Source organism: Crinia signifera, chromosome 3, assembly GCF_055691185.1.
Source record: "Crinia signifera chromosome 3, ASM5569118v1, whole genome shotgun sequence".
NCBI classification, from domain to species: Eukaryota; Metazoa; Chordata; class Amphibia; order Anura; family Myobatrachidae; genus Crinia; species Crinia signifera.
Genome location: NC_139219.1, coordinates 10,462,820 through 10,479,157, shown reverse-complemented (window position 1 = coordinate 10,479,157; position 16,338 = coordinate 10,462,820). Strand labels below are relative to the sequence as shown.

Here is a 16,338-nt window from a genome sequence, read left to right as displayed (position 1 = left end):
ATTTCATATTTACATGTTCTCACCTAAAGCTCTCTCTCCCTCTCTCTCTCTCTCTCTGCCCCCCCCCCCCCCCCACACACACACACACACACAGTACTTCATGTATTTATCTACCTAATCTCATATATATCTAGAATCCAGTAGTGGGTAGCATGTCCTTAGTATCAATAACAGATGCCCTCCAGGTACCTGTGACCACAATATGTAAACCTGTAGACGGCACTCACAAAAGAATTCCACGGCAAACTGCAAGAAGTAGTTCAACATTTAGAGGTATCTTTATCCCCCCCCCCCGAATCCTGATGAAGGGGTGAAAAAAAAGATACCTCGAAATGTTGAACTATTTCCTGCAGTTTGCTCTGGAATTCTTTTGTGAGTGCCGCCTTCCTTTTTTACATATCTCTCCATCCCAAATCTGTATACTCCACTTATATATCTCTGCTTCATCTTTTTTTATATATGTATTTGTCTGGTCTACCTATTTATTTATTGACCCATCTACTTGCAGTACCTACCTCTCTCCTATTTAGTATCTATTTGCAATATCTATTTATCTATCCATCATCTCTTGTGTCTACTTCATATCTATTTCAAACATTTCTGACATCTATCTATTCATCTATTTATCTATCAACAATCTATCTACTTTGGTATTTCTAGAAAGGGTCAGGTGCACTTTTAGGAGGTTATTCTGATCGGAGCGGCCAAACGTGCGTACGTTCGCCATTAACGTACGCTAGCCGTACGCGGCCGTTAGGGTTAGGTCCACCCACAAATCGGCCGCTTACTTACGGGCAGAAATACCGTAGAAGGGGAGTGGCGTACAAATGAGCGTACGACAACGTACGCGGACGGCCCAGCCCCTGCACTCTGACAACAGGCGTACAACTGAGCGTACGGCGCCGTTTACGGACGTCTTTCGTCCGTCTCCCCACCGACTTCTTGCGGAGATCTGAGCGTACGCCAGTTTGCACGGACGGGTCCCTATTGTTTTCAATAGAAAAGTCAGCTTATGTCACCGCTCGTGAGAGTGAGCGTACGTCCGTGTACGCTGACATACCCCTCATATATATGGACCTGCAAATCTTGGCTTTCAAATCTAATTATGAAAATTAATTAATTTATTGAATTAATTAATGTGCAAAATAGTGGGCATGGGCTTAAAACATTGCTGAAACATCCTTTGTAGGTGTTAGATGTGGTTTATGTTATTGTATCATAAATACAAAACCTATGTTTGTATTAGAGTGAACACGTTGACACATGTCGACTTGTGTAGATTGAGTGTGCTACTGTGTAAAGTCTATGAAAGCACGTAGTGAATGTGTCGACCTGTTTAACAAATACCTACCTTAGCATATATAAGCAGGTCTTACAAAGATTCTTACCTTAAATTAAACAAACCTTTAAATGTAGAGAAGTATAGAAAGATAACCTTCCAATGTGTTAGAGTGCTGTGTGTGGCTTGCAGGTAGTGAATTCATGGTTTTGACTTAATAGACTGCAGCATTTCTTATTACATTCAGGTGTATGTGTTTGAGTAGTAATCCGCGTAAATTAGTTAACCCAGGCGCACGCTGGCATGCGGTATCTGTAGGGGTGGTTTGAGATGGCGGTTGGCGGCCGCCTGTTTTGTGTCCGAAATGAGCGGTGCTTTAGTCGATCGTGCGGTAGTAGCACCGCTCATTTTTGGTGCACACCCCCGTGTACGCCCATATTTACGCCCATTTTCCCTCATTATTTCGGCCGCTCCCATCAACACGCCCCTATGCCGCCCCCATTACCCGTACACTCGCGTACAGTTTTTTTCGCACGTTGAGACCCGGCCGTAAGCGTTGGGGAGTGTTCGCGCCGGCGCATTAGCGTATCTGCACATGCGCAGATCATGAAAAACACCGGGACGTACGCGTACGGCCCGGCCGCTCCAACCAGAATAAGGCCCTTAGAGAGGAAGAGCCCAGGTGCAGATTCCGTCTGGGCCCCCTCCTCTCTAGCCAGCAGTACTGTAGACTGTGGCCACTAGAGTAAGAAGAGGACCCTGGTGATGTCCCAGATTCTACTGCGCATGCATGAAATGCCAGGAAAATGCACATTGCACCATTCTCCTGGTGATATCTGCAGCGCTGCCAAAGTGGGACTCTGAAGGCAAAGTATTAAAGAAAATGGGTGCAGGGTATGCCGTTTGGGCCCCTTTAGGTCCCCTGGGCCTATGTGCACTGCATACACTACACCCATTATAAATATGCCAGTGTAATGGGTGCAGTGTGTGGTGTACACAGGCTGCTGTTTAATTACTTCCTTTTCTGGAATCCTGTTCTAGTAACTAATGCTCCCATCAGCACTTGCACCAAAATAAGTGAATTTTTTTTTGCTCCTTTATCGTGTATTTATTTAAGAAGTAAATAATCCGGTATGTCAGTAACATTTGGCATACGTAGACAAACTTTGGTCACCCTCGTTCTAGAACCTCATGTTATAAATTAATATACTATAACTGGGTCTCCCTAGATTTATTTAAACTCAAAATTGATAAGTGACCTCAATATTACAACTTGCTCTTCTTAAATGAAACTATAAATCTCCAGGAATCTACGTGGAACACTGCTGGCGAAGGGTTACAGCTTCAATGCATTAGTCTTTCATTACTTCTATTTTATGCTGACTCTGGCACATATCACTTTATTCTGGAATTGATCTGTTGACTGATCCAAAGAATTCTTCATCCTTCTCTGCCCCAGATGACATTAAGAAACACTTTCCAACTGATGACGATCTCCTGCAAGACGTAACAATGGCCCTTTGGCTATTTGACCTGAACACATTCACTGCTCTTATTAAGGTCACCAGCAATTGAGGATGTCAGCAGGACTAAAGCATCGGAGAGTTCTCAAAATTATTGTTATTTACCATTTCTTTCTTTTAACCCTGCTATTACTCCCAAAATGACTTCAGCGGAATCTATATTAATTTATTTATATTTTTGGTTTTATCTACTGTACCATTCTTAAGCTAACTATTGCTGTTACAATATCTAAATGCAATAGAGGGTAGTTTGATCTATAGTCCCCCATGTGTCACTGTAGATGGTAAATCACAAATGTGACAGTACCCATGGAATTGGCTTGATGCGTGTATCAGTTTAGGATGTCCTACAAGGGGAACAGCTGTCTTAGTTCTTTTAACTGATTCTATGCAATTTTCTGCTGCCACGAGCAAGTTGATTTACAGTGTAAGTGCAATGAGTGTCTGGTAAGTAATCCTATTTAATATATAATCAGAATAGTAAGCTAATTTAAAGACTTTTGCACCTTTGTAATTAGGCAACTCTCAGACAGCCTGTACATTCAATTGGTACAATGTCCCTTGAAAAATCTTAGCAATTACATTACAGGCAATGTGCCACAGAGCATCACTGTGATGATGGACTATGCAATTATAAGTCAGTTACTGTAACCTCAATAATCACAGTTTACCCATGCACTACTGCGGTGTACTGCAAAAATTGCCATGCAGGCAGATGCTATGTGTCACCACCCAGGAATTCCCCATTGCCTACTTCGCCTGGAACTAAATGCTCCCCCATTGAGTTGCTGTAAATAAATAAATCATTCATTAATGCCCCTGTTTTTCTAAGGAGACTATGCATTAAAAACCTGATTGAGGGTTAATCATTGCATTCTCTAAAATGTTATATAGAGGGTATTCAATTAACCATCAATTTCACTGTGCAGCTCCTGGGTAAAGTGTCTACAGCTATGCAATAAGCCCACAACAAACCCTGAAGCAGTGAACAACACAGATGGCGAGAGCAGAAATCTGCATTAACTTCTGCCTCTGGGATATTTGTAGGCTTACCGCGGACCACTAACTTTATTGCTCCATTAACTTTAACTAACCCCTTCAGTGGTGATTTTTTTTAGGTAGTGCTCCCCACTGGGCGAGTTTTTTAGGTGAAGCGTTCCCTCAAAAAACCCCACCACTCTGTCTCCCGGGACCGGGCAGCACCACGAAACACTATGGGCCATATTATCGAAGCATCAAAAGTGATAAAATGGAGAGTGTTAAACAGCCATCCAATCAGCTCCTTCCTGACATTGTTTCAAACACAGTCTGTGACATAGCAGGAAGGAGCTGATTGGCTGGCTGTTTATCACTCTCGATTTTATCACTTTTGAAGCTTGGATGATCTGGCCCTTTGTCAGCTGCTCCCTGTTCCTTCCCCCGGGAACCCGGCGTGCCGTTACAGTCACTTCGCAGAGTTCAGCGATCAGCTCAGCGGCACTGCCTGGAGCTAAGAAGCGGCAATCCCAAGAATTTTCCAGGTTTGCCAGTCTGGGCACTGAAGTGTAGCACAGAAAATGATTGGGATTACCAATGAAGAGGTAACAGCTGAAGATGTACAGTAAAAGCTGCAGTGTTAGTATATGGTATTGCAGCTTCAAACTAAGGGGCCAATTCAGATCCGTTTGTTTGGGTTCAAATTTATTCCCGTCCTCAAGTTCGGGGGTTTGCACATGTACGATTTTGTGCATGTGCAAACCTCAGGAGCTTCACATTCGCTGAGGCGTTCGCTCCGGGAAGGGAGGGACGGTGGTGGGCAGGGGGTGGCAGCAGGAGAACGGCCAGTGTTTTATGGACATCCCCATAAAAACACTGGGCGTTCCCCTGCTCAGGGCAGGCGGTTGACGTCAAATGTCAGCAGCACCCTCCCAAAATTTGGCAGCTAGTGGCCGAAATAAACATCAGTCTAGACCAGTAGTAGCCAACCCTAGCCCTCGAGAGCTACCAACAGTTCACATTTTCCAGACAACCTAGCTGCTGCACAGGTGCACTCATTAATCACTGACACATTTTAAAAGATCCACAGATGGAGCTAATTAGCTCACTTGTGATTCTGTGAGGAGACCTGCAAAACATGCACTGTTGGTAGCTCTCGAGGACTAGGGTTGGCTACCCCAGGTCTAGACTGACTTATATTACCAAAGGGGAGAAAACTCATTCGATGGTGTGAAACCATTGCGTGATTTCTCTCCCTTTGGTCGCATGCGAGGGTATGTGTTAGCGAACACATCCCTTTGCATGTTAGAGAGGGATTCACGTGGTGGGGCAGGGGACATTCAGGTGGGCAGCATTTACCTGTTTGTTAGCTAACAGGTCTGAATCAGGACCTAGATCGCCGCACATACGAGATGATATATCATTAATTATATGAACAATGACATATTAACAATATATTGTTCATATCATTTATCTTGTACACTTAATATTGTTAACAATGCTCATTAATGATTCCTGTGCTGCATGCTCAATGTTACCTACAGTATATTGTCAAACGATGCATGCTGGGAGTGGGTGGGCAGGTGTGGTCACTGAATGATATTGTTATTGACATTGTTCGGTGTGTAGTCACTATGCTATTTGTCCGGGAGCTCCAGTGATATCATTAGCGTTATTGCTCATGAAGCAATTTGTCTAGTGTGTATGGGTCTTTACACCATGACAACATTATCTTTCTGCAATTGATCTTCAAGCAGAACAGGCATTATCTAAAAATGTAGAGTAAAGTTCTTTGGATATTTAACTACGTCCCACTTTATATAATTGTATAGTTTTTCAATATTTTTTTTCTTCCTAGCTCATCTGGAAAGAATTCTCTCTCCTGTCGATCTGCGGCCTGGATAACTACAATCTGCGGCCGTTATCGGCAGAACGGGCCCGACAGCTTCTGAAGTTCTGCCGTGATCCCGCATCAATGCTGTCGTTAATGACAGCAATGAATAGGGAGCTGCCGCTATTTCCCACGTCGGAAATAGCGGCGGCAGATTGCATACACACCTATGTGTTCTATAGTTGACCTTTTTATGATGTTCCATATTTGGTAATTTTATGAATTTCTATTTATCTATCCATACAGAGGGTGGAACAGAATTTGGACCAGCTTCAAAAGCGATTAAATGGAGAGTGATAAACAACCAACCAATCAGCTCTTGCCTGACACTTTTCAAACACAGCCTGTGACATGGCAGGTAGGAGCTGACTGTTTGTCACTCTCCATTTGATCACTTTTGAAGCTAAGTGCACCTGGCTCTCTATCTTGGATATTTATGTACTAATTGAGTAAACTATTTTGGATTACATTACAAATGCTACAGATTGTCCCCATTCCATTGAATGTAAAAGTGTTTTATATTGATCTAATAGTTATTCTACAACGCGAGAACAAAGACAACTTTATTTGTAAATCTATTGCATTATTGTAATCATTTTTCAATTTTTTTTCTTACATTTTGGCTAAATTTACAGTACTGTACCTTTCTGTTTCTGGTAATAGTCCAAAAGTCGGTGTCTGGCTTCCCTTCTTCTTCTTTTTTTTTTTGCACATCAAGTATAAACCAGTACTGTACTTAATGTTTACAAATATTTTCACATTTGCACATTTTACAAACACATTACTACATCTATAATGAGAAATTAAAAAAATTGTACCTTTACTTTTACCTAGAGATTTGGATGGTGGAATGATTCCATGAAGAAAGCATTTCCAGACAAAAGAAGACAGAAGAAAAAAAAACAAACAAACAAAAAAACATTCATGAATATATGTAAATGCATTAGTTTGTTAGTATAACTGAAACTGACGAGGGTGGGGAAGATGGCCATGGAAGGGATGATGGTGATGGTGCATGATCCAGAGATTGGTAGATGGCGGGACCAACAGTGGACATGCATAAAGGCGGAAGGGTGTTCATGCGCTTTGAACAGGAGACAAAATTAGGTGATGCAAGCAATGGCACACCGGTTACTAAATTAATACACTGCAAGACGTTAGCATTCCGGAGACAGCTGTAATGTGCTTTCAGAGGGAACCAATCAGCCATGCATCAATGAAAATTAATGGAGCCTTCGCTGGGTACAATATGATAAACTGAGAGTCTTCTCAATCTAGTACTTTTTTTTTTTTTTTTCGTCTTGTTGACAATTTACATCCTGTCCCTTCAGCAGTTTATCCCAATCTGAACAATACACAATTTTTTTTAAATAACAATCAGCTGCTTTATCAGGTTCAATTTGGTTCAGTTATTATATTGCAGAAAAGGAAAAGGATACCAAGAGTGAACACAAAATAAAATAAGGATGCGGCTAAAATAATGTGTCAAGAATTTTGCAAACACAGCTTCAAAGCAATTTGCCCATCATTGCCATGAAGTACGGAAGCAGCTATAGAACAGTAGGAAACAATGAAAAAGCAGAGTGGAAAAGGAACAGAGCCCATACCTTGGTCGCCCATCATCAGGTGCGCCAGACCTTAAAGGGAAACAAGAGCATAGTCAGCATAGCACAAGGGAGAATGGGAAGGTGTTGCCACAGTGACAAAAAATGGTTTGTGACAAACAACTGTTCTTCCTGTATCTGCATTATAAAGGGGAAAAAAATGCAAATTGAACTCCAACCCCCGGGGGGACAACGCTCGGGAATAAAGATAAATTAAACTATGATCTACAAACACTAGATGACCCACCAATGCATATTTCAAATTAAAAGCCAAAAGAAATAAAGACAAGAAGTAGAAAATTATTTAAAACCTAACAAAGATAATTATCCCATATGTCTTTTTTTGTTTAGCCTTTACTTAATTTTGAGTTAAGAGCTTTGTTGTCTCATTTATATAGATCTATAGATAGATATATAAATATATTTTTAAGACGTTCAACAGAAAGAATGGCTTGCCAAAAAGAAGAATCTGACAAATGGGCTGGGTCTGGTCTTTTTCCCCTCATTAGAAATGAGTGTTTCGGATCATTAAACGAAATCCTTTAACATTGAAATGGTAATATGGGAAGGAATCTATATGTGAGCAGAGGGCCTGTATTGATGAAAAGTAAATATGTGTGTGAAATCAATGATACAGAATTACGTATATAGTTTTTTATTTTTTTGCCTTTCCGAAATGAAGGGTTTTTTTTGTTATAAAGACAGGTTTGTGAAAAGTCTTTAATACACATTATTTCTCACATTAATTTTAATCGGGTGCAGGCTCCACAGATTTGATGCTTGGTCTAGCCAGGAAAATTTAAACAAATTTGGAGAAAGCAAAGATGTCTACAAAGTCAAAGGATGAAGGTCAGGCAGTCTTCAAAGCAACAGGCTGGAACGCTCAAGTCAAGGAATTTCTGGGGTGCCAGCATAAGTTATAATAAAATATACATTATATATTTATGCATTTCAGTAACAAAAATAGGGTACAAAAAGAAGAAACAGTGGGCATGCATTGTAAAATGTATTGTTTAATCCCAATAAATTCTCTAGTACATAATTTATAGGTATCCTGTGCCATATCTGTGATCTCCAGGACATTGTGTTTCAATACTGCTCCAGTGCTAAAGCATTTTTATATAACACTCAAATATTACGTACTCACTGTTGCATTACACATGTTATCCCATTTTTTTAAGTTCTTTGCTAAAACACTCATATGAAAGGATTAAGCTACTTCCCTTCAAATTTAAATAGGTGTAAACGTGTAAGATGTCCCCTACATATAATGAAGGCAAGAAGGTCAAATGCATGTACCTTATTCATACTAGGCACCAGAGGTATCACTGGACTAGGAAACACTAGGTTCCCGAGGTTTTTGCGGGACCAGGCTGCACCATCAGAGATATTACTGGATCAGGCAATATCATGCAGAGGTCATAAATGCCAGGCTGCAATAGGCATCAGATATATCAATGGACCAAGCTGCACAAGGCACCAGAGCTTTCAATGGACCAAGCTGCACAAGGCACCAGAGCTTTCAATGGACCAAGCTGCACAAGGCACCAGAGCTATCAATGGACCAAGCAGAACAAGGGACCAGAGCTTTCAATGGACCAAGCTGCACTAGTACCAGAAGTATCTTTGGTGCAAGTATCAGTAATATATTTGGTTTCTATTGAGTTATAGGCTTCAATAAATGTTGTTGTTGTCTCCACTTTATGTAGGTGAAATATAACACTTCATCACCAATAATACATTAAATTTTGTAGGCATAATGACTTGCATCCAGTGTAACAGTGACTTACAATGAGATTATATTGTTTTATACTGTCACTATAGATTGCTTACTCTAGTAAATGCTACCAATAGCCATCAGCAGAATCACTTCTCACATTGGGGCAGATGTATTGAGCTTTGACAAGAGATAAATCCAAGTGTGATAAGGAGAGATAAACGTCCAGCCAATCACCTGCTAACTGCCATGTTACAGGCTGTGTTTGAAAAAAGTCAGTAAGGCGCTGATTGGCTGGACATTTATCTCTCCTTATCACCCTTGCATTTATCTCTTGTTAATACATCTGTCCCTTTATAAGAATACACTGGCTTTTTCTTTGTTGCCTATCAGTATCACTATTTATAACCTAATGTCTCTTTCAAAACAGTGTTTTTATTATTACATGGCTTTCTGATATAAAGAGATGAGGGAGCCTGTCAGCAGTCTCCAGGTGGGTCACCTGATCAAAAACCAGTCTCGATTTTCAAAGAAAATTTAAGAGAGATTTGTTGGCGATTGTAAAGGTGCATACATGGTGTGATTTGACCTTCCAATTTTGACTATATTTGGTAGAAAAGTTAGCACAAATCGCAAAGTGTGTAAACATCTTGTGATGCCAATTCAAGCACCGGTGGGATCGGCATCACAAGAAAAAAATAGACTGCAGACAAGCAAATTCGGACACACGTGTACAATCTAGTGTTCTAGTATAGTCAAAAACAGTGATCCTGATCTGTTTATACTTTTAGCATACTTTTAGCATGACCTGGTTTGGATGACCTGAATCAAAAGGTTTTCTCTGCAGGTTACCTTTGTTGGTGCCAGGTTTTACTCTGGTAGCTACAAGGGCCAAAATCCTGTCTAACACAACCCGGGTAATAACCGATTTTATAAGTTTATTGTAAAAGGGGTATTAAACTATTTTGCTCTTAAAAAAATCTTGAAAGAATTGATTAGTCGCAGGAATAAGGATATTTAGCGTTTTGTTTTCAATGTTACATTTTAATATGTTTTGGATAGTTTTATAAATTATATAAACAAGGCTTTAACCATTTTAGTGCCGAGTGAATGTGTCTAAATTTTTCATTTGAATTTATATAACAAATATAAGCGACACTGGCATTTGAAAAATTTTAAACATCTCTCACAGAGGTGTTGGCACTCAAAGGATTAAATAGCATTTGTTAGGAGGTGTACTCTTAAATGGAATAAAAAACCCATTAATATCACAATATTTATCATTACTTTGAGGGGACTGTGGGAGCAGTGGCATCTGGTGTATGCTGCTACAAAAGTCACCCAATAATTAGATGTAAACATCATGTGATCGGCTTACATTGTACCTTGGGATGCCATCTTCGGTCACATCCTGGTTCTAACTGGGTTGAATAGTAAGGACTTGATGCGATTCCACCTCTTTTAACTTAACTTAATATAAGCTGATAGTTTTCATTTTTATTAAATTGTTTTGTAATTTGAAAAGCAAGTTTTGTGACATAAAGGATTGTAATGATTCACTATATAGTTATTTATTAAAGTATAATTGTCAAATAATGACTTTTGCTATGTTATGTAGAATATTTACATTATCATTCTTTTTATAGAATGTACGAATCAAAGGCACTGCTATTGGTTTATTTACACATAGTATGACAATGATATCCAATCATTCTAAATCACAGGTTCTCAAAGTCGGTCCTCAGGACCCTCCAAAGTGCATGTTTTCCAGGTCTCCTCACAGAATCAAGTGAAATAATTTGCGCCACCTGTGGATCTTTTAAAACGTGTCAGTCAGTAAAGAGTGCACCTGTCGGGTGACCTGGAAATGTGAGCTGTGTGGGGTCCTGAGGACTGAGTTTGAGAACCACTTTTCGAAAAATATAAAAAAACTGTTGGATAATCATAAAAATACATTAAACATTTAAACAAAAATGGAAAATGTAAGGAGATTTGCTTGTTGGATTGAGCGAATACTGTATCAAATGATCAGCGCTACTCTGACGGTCTCAATGAAAATCCATAGTGTAGAAAATGACTGTGTTTCAACTGGCATTTTTGCAGTTTCATTTTATTTTTGCTGCCTTTAAAATGGACATTTATAGCAGTCCTTGTCATATCCAGTCCTTGGAACACAATACCAGTGAATGTTTTCCAGGTCACTTCACTAGGGGTGAGATTGATCAATTCTTGGAGAGAGATACCGCAGATAGAGATTAGACCCCAGCTGTCACGCTACAGTCTGTGATTGAAAAGTGACAGAAGCTGGTTGGTACTTTATAGCTCTCCAATGTAATGCTCTCCAAGCTTTGATAAATCTCCCCCCTCAAAAAAAAACAGCCAATCAGCTCTTGATTTTTCAGTCTGTAAAAATCTTAATTTATCTCTCTCCAAGATTTGATAAATCACAACCAAATAGAAGTTGCTCATATCAGCCAATCAAGTGTACAGATGTGTCCATATACATCTATCCTCCGTGTTCTACAAGTCTTTTTACTGGAAAACACTGTAAGATAGCATTTTCTATGCAGATACCGCTGCGGTGGCACACAGACTCTTGGCGCGACTAGATGGGCTGTTTAACGTGCAAGGAGGCTAGACGTACTGTATGTAGACACATCTGCATTAGTTGTTCTCAACTTTATCTCTCAACAAGAGGGAAATTTAATAGCCTGCCACTTGCAGGTATTGGAGAGATCATGGTGAGTCTGACAGATGTTTTTAAAGTACCAATCATTTAAAAAGGCAAAACCAGGCTGTCCTCACTGTTTGGGTTACATTTACGAAGATGGGTGTTCTATTGAAGATGGGTTGCAACCAGAATCAGATTCTATCTATTACCTTCTAGAAGGTGCTAAATAAAAATGATGTAAAATATGATTGGTTGCTATGGGCAACCTCCCATATTCAATAGAACTCCCATCTTAGTAAATTTCTCCCTTGGTCGTGTGTCTCAAGGACTGGTTTACAGAACAGTCTGGTAAGGAAATGTTTTGGCACATCTATAATGCTAACACACACATATATATATATATATATATATATATATATATATATATGTACAGTGCTCCTTGTAATGGCTCGCAGTTACATCGAATAAACATATTGTACAGTATATAACACATTGGCCATAAATGCATGATCTGAACAGGTAGGTACATTGACAAAGCAATATGTTACATCTTGTGTCGGCAAATCAATTTTTTTTCTTCCAGAAATTGCTGTACAAATGCAGAATACTTACTGGATCTAACTGCTTAGACATTTCAAAAAAAGGGGGGAAGGGAATGGAATTAGGGGAAAGATAAGGTAGAAAGCACCCACCTTCTACACGGTTGTCTTCTGAAAGCACATGACAGGGAGGGAGAGAAAAGGAGAGACATTCAGTAAGCGGCATGCAGACTGTCACTGGCCATTGCATGTCTTCAGCATGCACGGCGTCAAACACAACATGCAAATGCTCATTTGCTACCATTCACAGGGGGAAAGTGGAAGCAACAGGGGAAAGATGTCCTGCAGAGTGTGTGTGACATATATACTGAATCATTTTACCGTTTCTGCAATAGCCACATTAACCGTTTAGATTTAAGAAATGAATTAATAAAATAATAATAAAAAAAGGTAACAAAAATAATGAAATAATAAATAACTAAATAATAATTATGTGTGCCCAACGTGTAATGATTGTCTTCACTTGGCTTTGACCAACTTACATCAAAGCTGCCTGTTTTGAGGTACTCTATTGTAGGGTTAAAAGTTTTCGGTGGAGATGTATCAAACCTTGGGGAAGTTGTCCATGTCATTAAAGAACTGGACAACTGGCGTGAGGGGCGGACCAATGGCGGCCGTGATGGACGGAGGAGACATGGCACTAGGGAATATAAGGTGAGATGCTTGCACTATGTAACTTGTATGTTGCTGACCTGACGAAGGGCAATAAAGCCCGAAAGCTTGTCTACAAGAGCCTGTGTGGTATGAGTCATTTTTGAAGAAAGTCCGTGGGTGCAGGATGCTGGAGATGATATATATATATATATATATATATATGCATGTAGAGAGGACCTGTCACTCAGGACTTAATGAAAATGCCGTTCCTTGCTCCAGTGCCTCCTTAAGAGGGACAGTAACCCTCCAGATATATACGGGCAGAAGAAGTAGCACTCGTAGACTTGGTAAATGGTGAAAACACAGTGGATGCTTTTAATCCAAAAACGCTCTACGTTTCCTGATGAAGGGGTCGCTGAACCACGAAACGCAGATCATTTTTAGATTAAAAGCATCCACTGATATATATCTCACCTGCATCTCGACAAAGGGGCGAATAATCCCCGAAACGTTGGTTTTGCTTGTTTGCGAATACAAAGATTTGTTTGAAAAATCCCGTCTGAGTGCCGCCATTTGTTCCTACATATATATATATATATATATATATATATATATATTATTATATATATATATCCATATATATATATATATATCCATATATATATCCATCCCTCCATTACAGACCTCTGTAGTGTCTTGATAATCTCATTGAATTACATTTTTCTGATAACAAGTCCAATAAGGAGATACCGGCTCCAAATGAGCTGTGTATGTGATTGGTAAAGGTCACATGACCTTAAATTGTACTAAGACCACTGACTGGCACTTTTTTGTCAGGCACGATAACCCAACTTCAAGCTTTACAGGGGTGGATATAGGGGTCAGGCTATGTCTAGGCATAACAGTAATATCATATCCTCTCAACTCTAATTGTATTATTTTCATTATTATGTTACAAGCTGTAATTTGGTGATATCAAGTACAAAACAATAAAAAAAAGGCATTCCACAATCTATTCCACTTTATAATGTATGTCTGCTACTTGCTGAGGGATGGCTAACACTTCATAGACCGTATCAAAGCCAGTGGATACCAGCTGACAGTGAGGTGAGGGGGTATTTTACACAGGATATGGAATTGTTTAACTTCTTCACGTGATAAAGTTGCAATGGAATGCCACCAAAATGCTTTATTTTTTTATATACAGTAAAAGATAATCCTTAACAAAAATGAATAAAATGATTGCGGAGCTCCCCAAGGTTTTTGATATACAGTACAGCACAGTCCAAAATTCAAATAGGGGATCCCAACCAACTGCGAGTGAGTCCGTATGAAATGGCAGTTGGTGAAAGTTGCTGTATTTGAATTTTCAACAGTGCTGCAGTCCCTCCTCTGGAGCCTCTGTTGTATACCATGTACACTTAAAGAGTAAAGTTATGCTGCCAAGGGCAAAGTAACATTCACATTTCCTGCTGATCATCTGTCATTCTGAATATTCTTGGTAACTACAGAATGTTTTCACTGTTCTAAACGGTCACATATTCTACTGATTCTGCAACCCAGTCAGTGAGATGCCTCTGATATCTGGACAGGCTGTTTGGCTATTCCCCAAGCCTAATTGGATGGTGATGGACATTTTTCGACTACGGTACCAAGCCCTACCAATCCACTCAAGATACTGTACAGTATACTACGAATATTTTGTAGTTACTGGGAAACTTTGCACCGCATATGCCTACCCTCTTGGAAACTGCTAGATACTCATGTTTCTGGGGTGCCCCCCTCTGCCACAGAAGGGTAGGTGGCTCTCTCACATCCCACCCACAGCCTTCTGCTTCCTCATGAAGCTGGAAGAGTGAAGACTAATGCACAGAAAATTCAGCAACGTTGTGCAGAGGGCAGAGCTAAAAGATGCAATCAAATAATTTAGCCCCGCCCCTCACAAATGAACCCACAAATCACAGCCCTTTTGGGTTGGCCTAATGATGTGACAGTCTAGCCTTGCCCCCGGAAGTTGTCTGCTGTGTGTTCTCTCTAGTCTTCTACCAGAGAAGAGACAGACGGTTGTTTTATTACTGTCTATAGGAAGACTATTGATCTACTTATTCTGCCACCCCCAGTTCATGGCACCTCTATAAACATGTCTCATGCACTTAATTAGAAATTCACCATTAAAGGCATATGACCTTTCCTAATGCACTGTAATATCTTTTAATTATATACCCTATTCTGCTTCCCTTGTTTTACCAGCATATCCTGTAGCTTAGCAACAGAGTTTTTCAAGTTCTGCAAGTATCAGAAGATCACTGCTGTAATTAATGTAAGTTAGCGGCTGAAAGACAGGAAGTGACCAGTAACTGTGAAAATAAGGCAATGGCTATACAGGAATATGAAGTTCGGAACGCATTAATTATCAAACTTCTATAGAAAGAACAATTGTGTATTTTCATTTAACTATAAACTTATTTTCTTCTGCCGATGGATAAATGGGTGCAGCTCTCGCCCCTCTATATGAATCCTAATAAGTATTGGAGACAGCAAATTTGACCAATAAGTTCAGTTCTCTGTGGAATTTGTAAAAGCTCAAACAATGACACCGGCCACAATCTTCTGCTGAGAACTGTTACTTAAAATCTCATTAGCTGGTTACAGCTGACCAGAATCAATAAATGGTAAAGTAGGGATAATCTCTGTCTAGTGATTTTATGCACATTCCCCCTTACATAATTTGCTAATGTATATCATTGATTCTTTTGTTTTACCTTTTAGATTGCAGGAAAGCTCCCAGTAATTAGGCGTACCTAATTTTTTTGCTGTTTACTTACAAATACAAATCAGTAAGGGACATTATTTGCATAAAATTACTTAATTGAAAGAAGTGACTAATATAAATGCTGAATATTAATGTGTATATATAAAAAATATGCACCAAACTGACGCTGGCCTTCACATGATACTGGCTTTTCTATATCTGGGATTTAAATGTTGGCCTAAAGAACAGAATATCATCATCGACTCAGAGTACGGAACATCCAGGGACAGGCTGCTTAGCAGTAAGATTGGATTTTAAATATTGAAAAAACAGTATGTATAGCACGATGATAGTGAGACAAGAGGTGGACATTAAATCGGCTTTTTACAGATGTAGAAGTTTTTATATAATTGCAATAAGGCTTGATGCTCTGTGTATGAAGACAGAAATATAGATCAATATGACATACAGTATGTTATGTTGTTCATCCTTGCTGGCGGGTCGCCAGAACGTACACGCTGGCGACCCGCCAGCAGCCTCGCCAGCGAGGAGACTGAGACGCACGTGCGTCTCATGCGCACGCGCGTCTCAGTCTCCGTCGCTAGCGTGACGGAAACCCTGTCCGTCTCCGCCTCAGGGAGACGGACAGGGTTAGGGGGGGTGCGGGCAGGCGGCGGGGACCCCGGGTTACCGCCGGCAAGCCGGCGGGGACCCGGGGGTACGGATGGAAGCG

The 16,338-nt window shown here is 40.1% G+C and overlaps 1 protein-coding gene across 21 annotated transcripts in view; it reads right to left on the bottom strand.

Annotated features, from left to right (window-relative positions):
- The window catches only part of NRXN1 (neurexin 1), a 1,139,759-nt gene that overhangs the window by 1,012,346 nt on the left and 111,075 nt on the right, over positions 1 to 16,338 (bottom strand). For 10 of the 21 annotated variants that reach the window (XM_083175246.1, XM_083175248.1, XM_083175250.1 and 7 more), the window contains exons 3-4: positions 12,353 to 12,370; positions 7,276 to 7,305 (exon numbers count right to left, since the gene is read on the bottom strand). The exons of 7 other annotated variants lie outside the window; for them this stretch is intronic. In XM_083175246.1, the coding sequence (XP_083031372.1) occupies positions 7,276 to 7,305; positions 12,353 to 12,370 (48 nt within the window). The remainder of the gene's footprint in view (positions 1 to 7,275; positions 7,306 to 12,352; positions 12,371 to 16,338) is intronic. 4 more of the 21 variants (XM_083175265.1, XM_083175266.1, XM_083175252.1 and 1 more) reach the window with 1 other exon arrangement.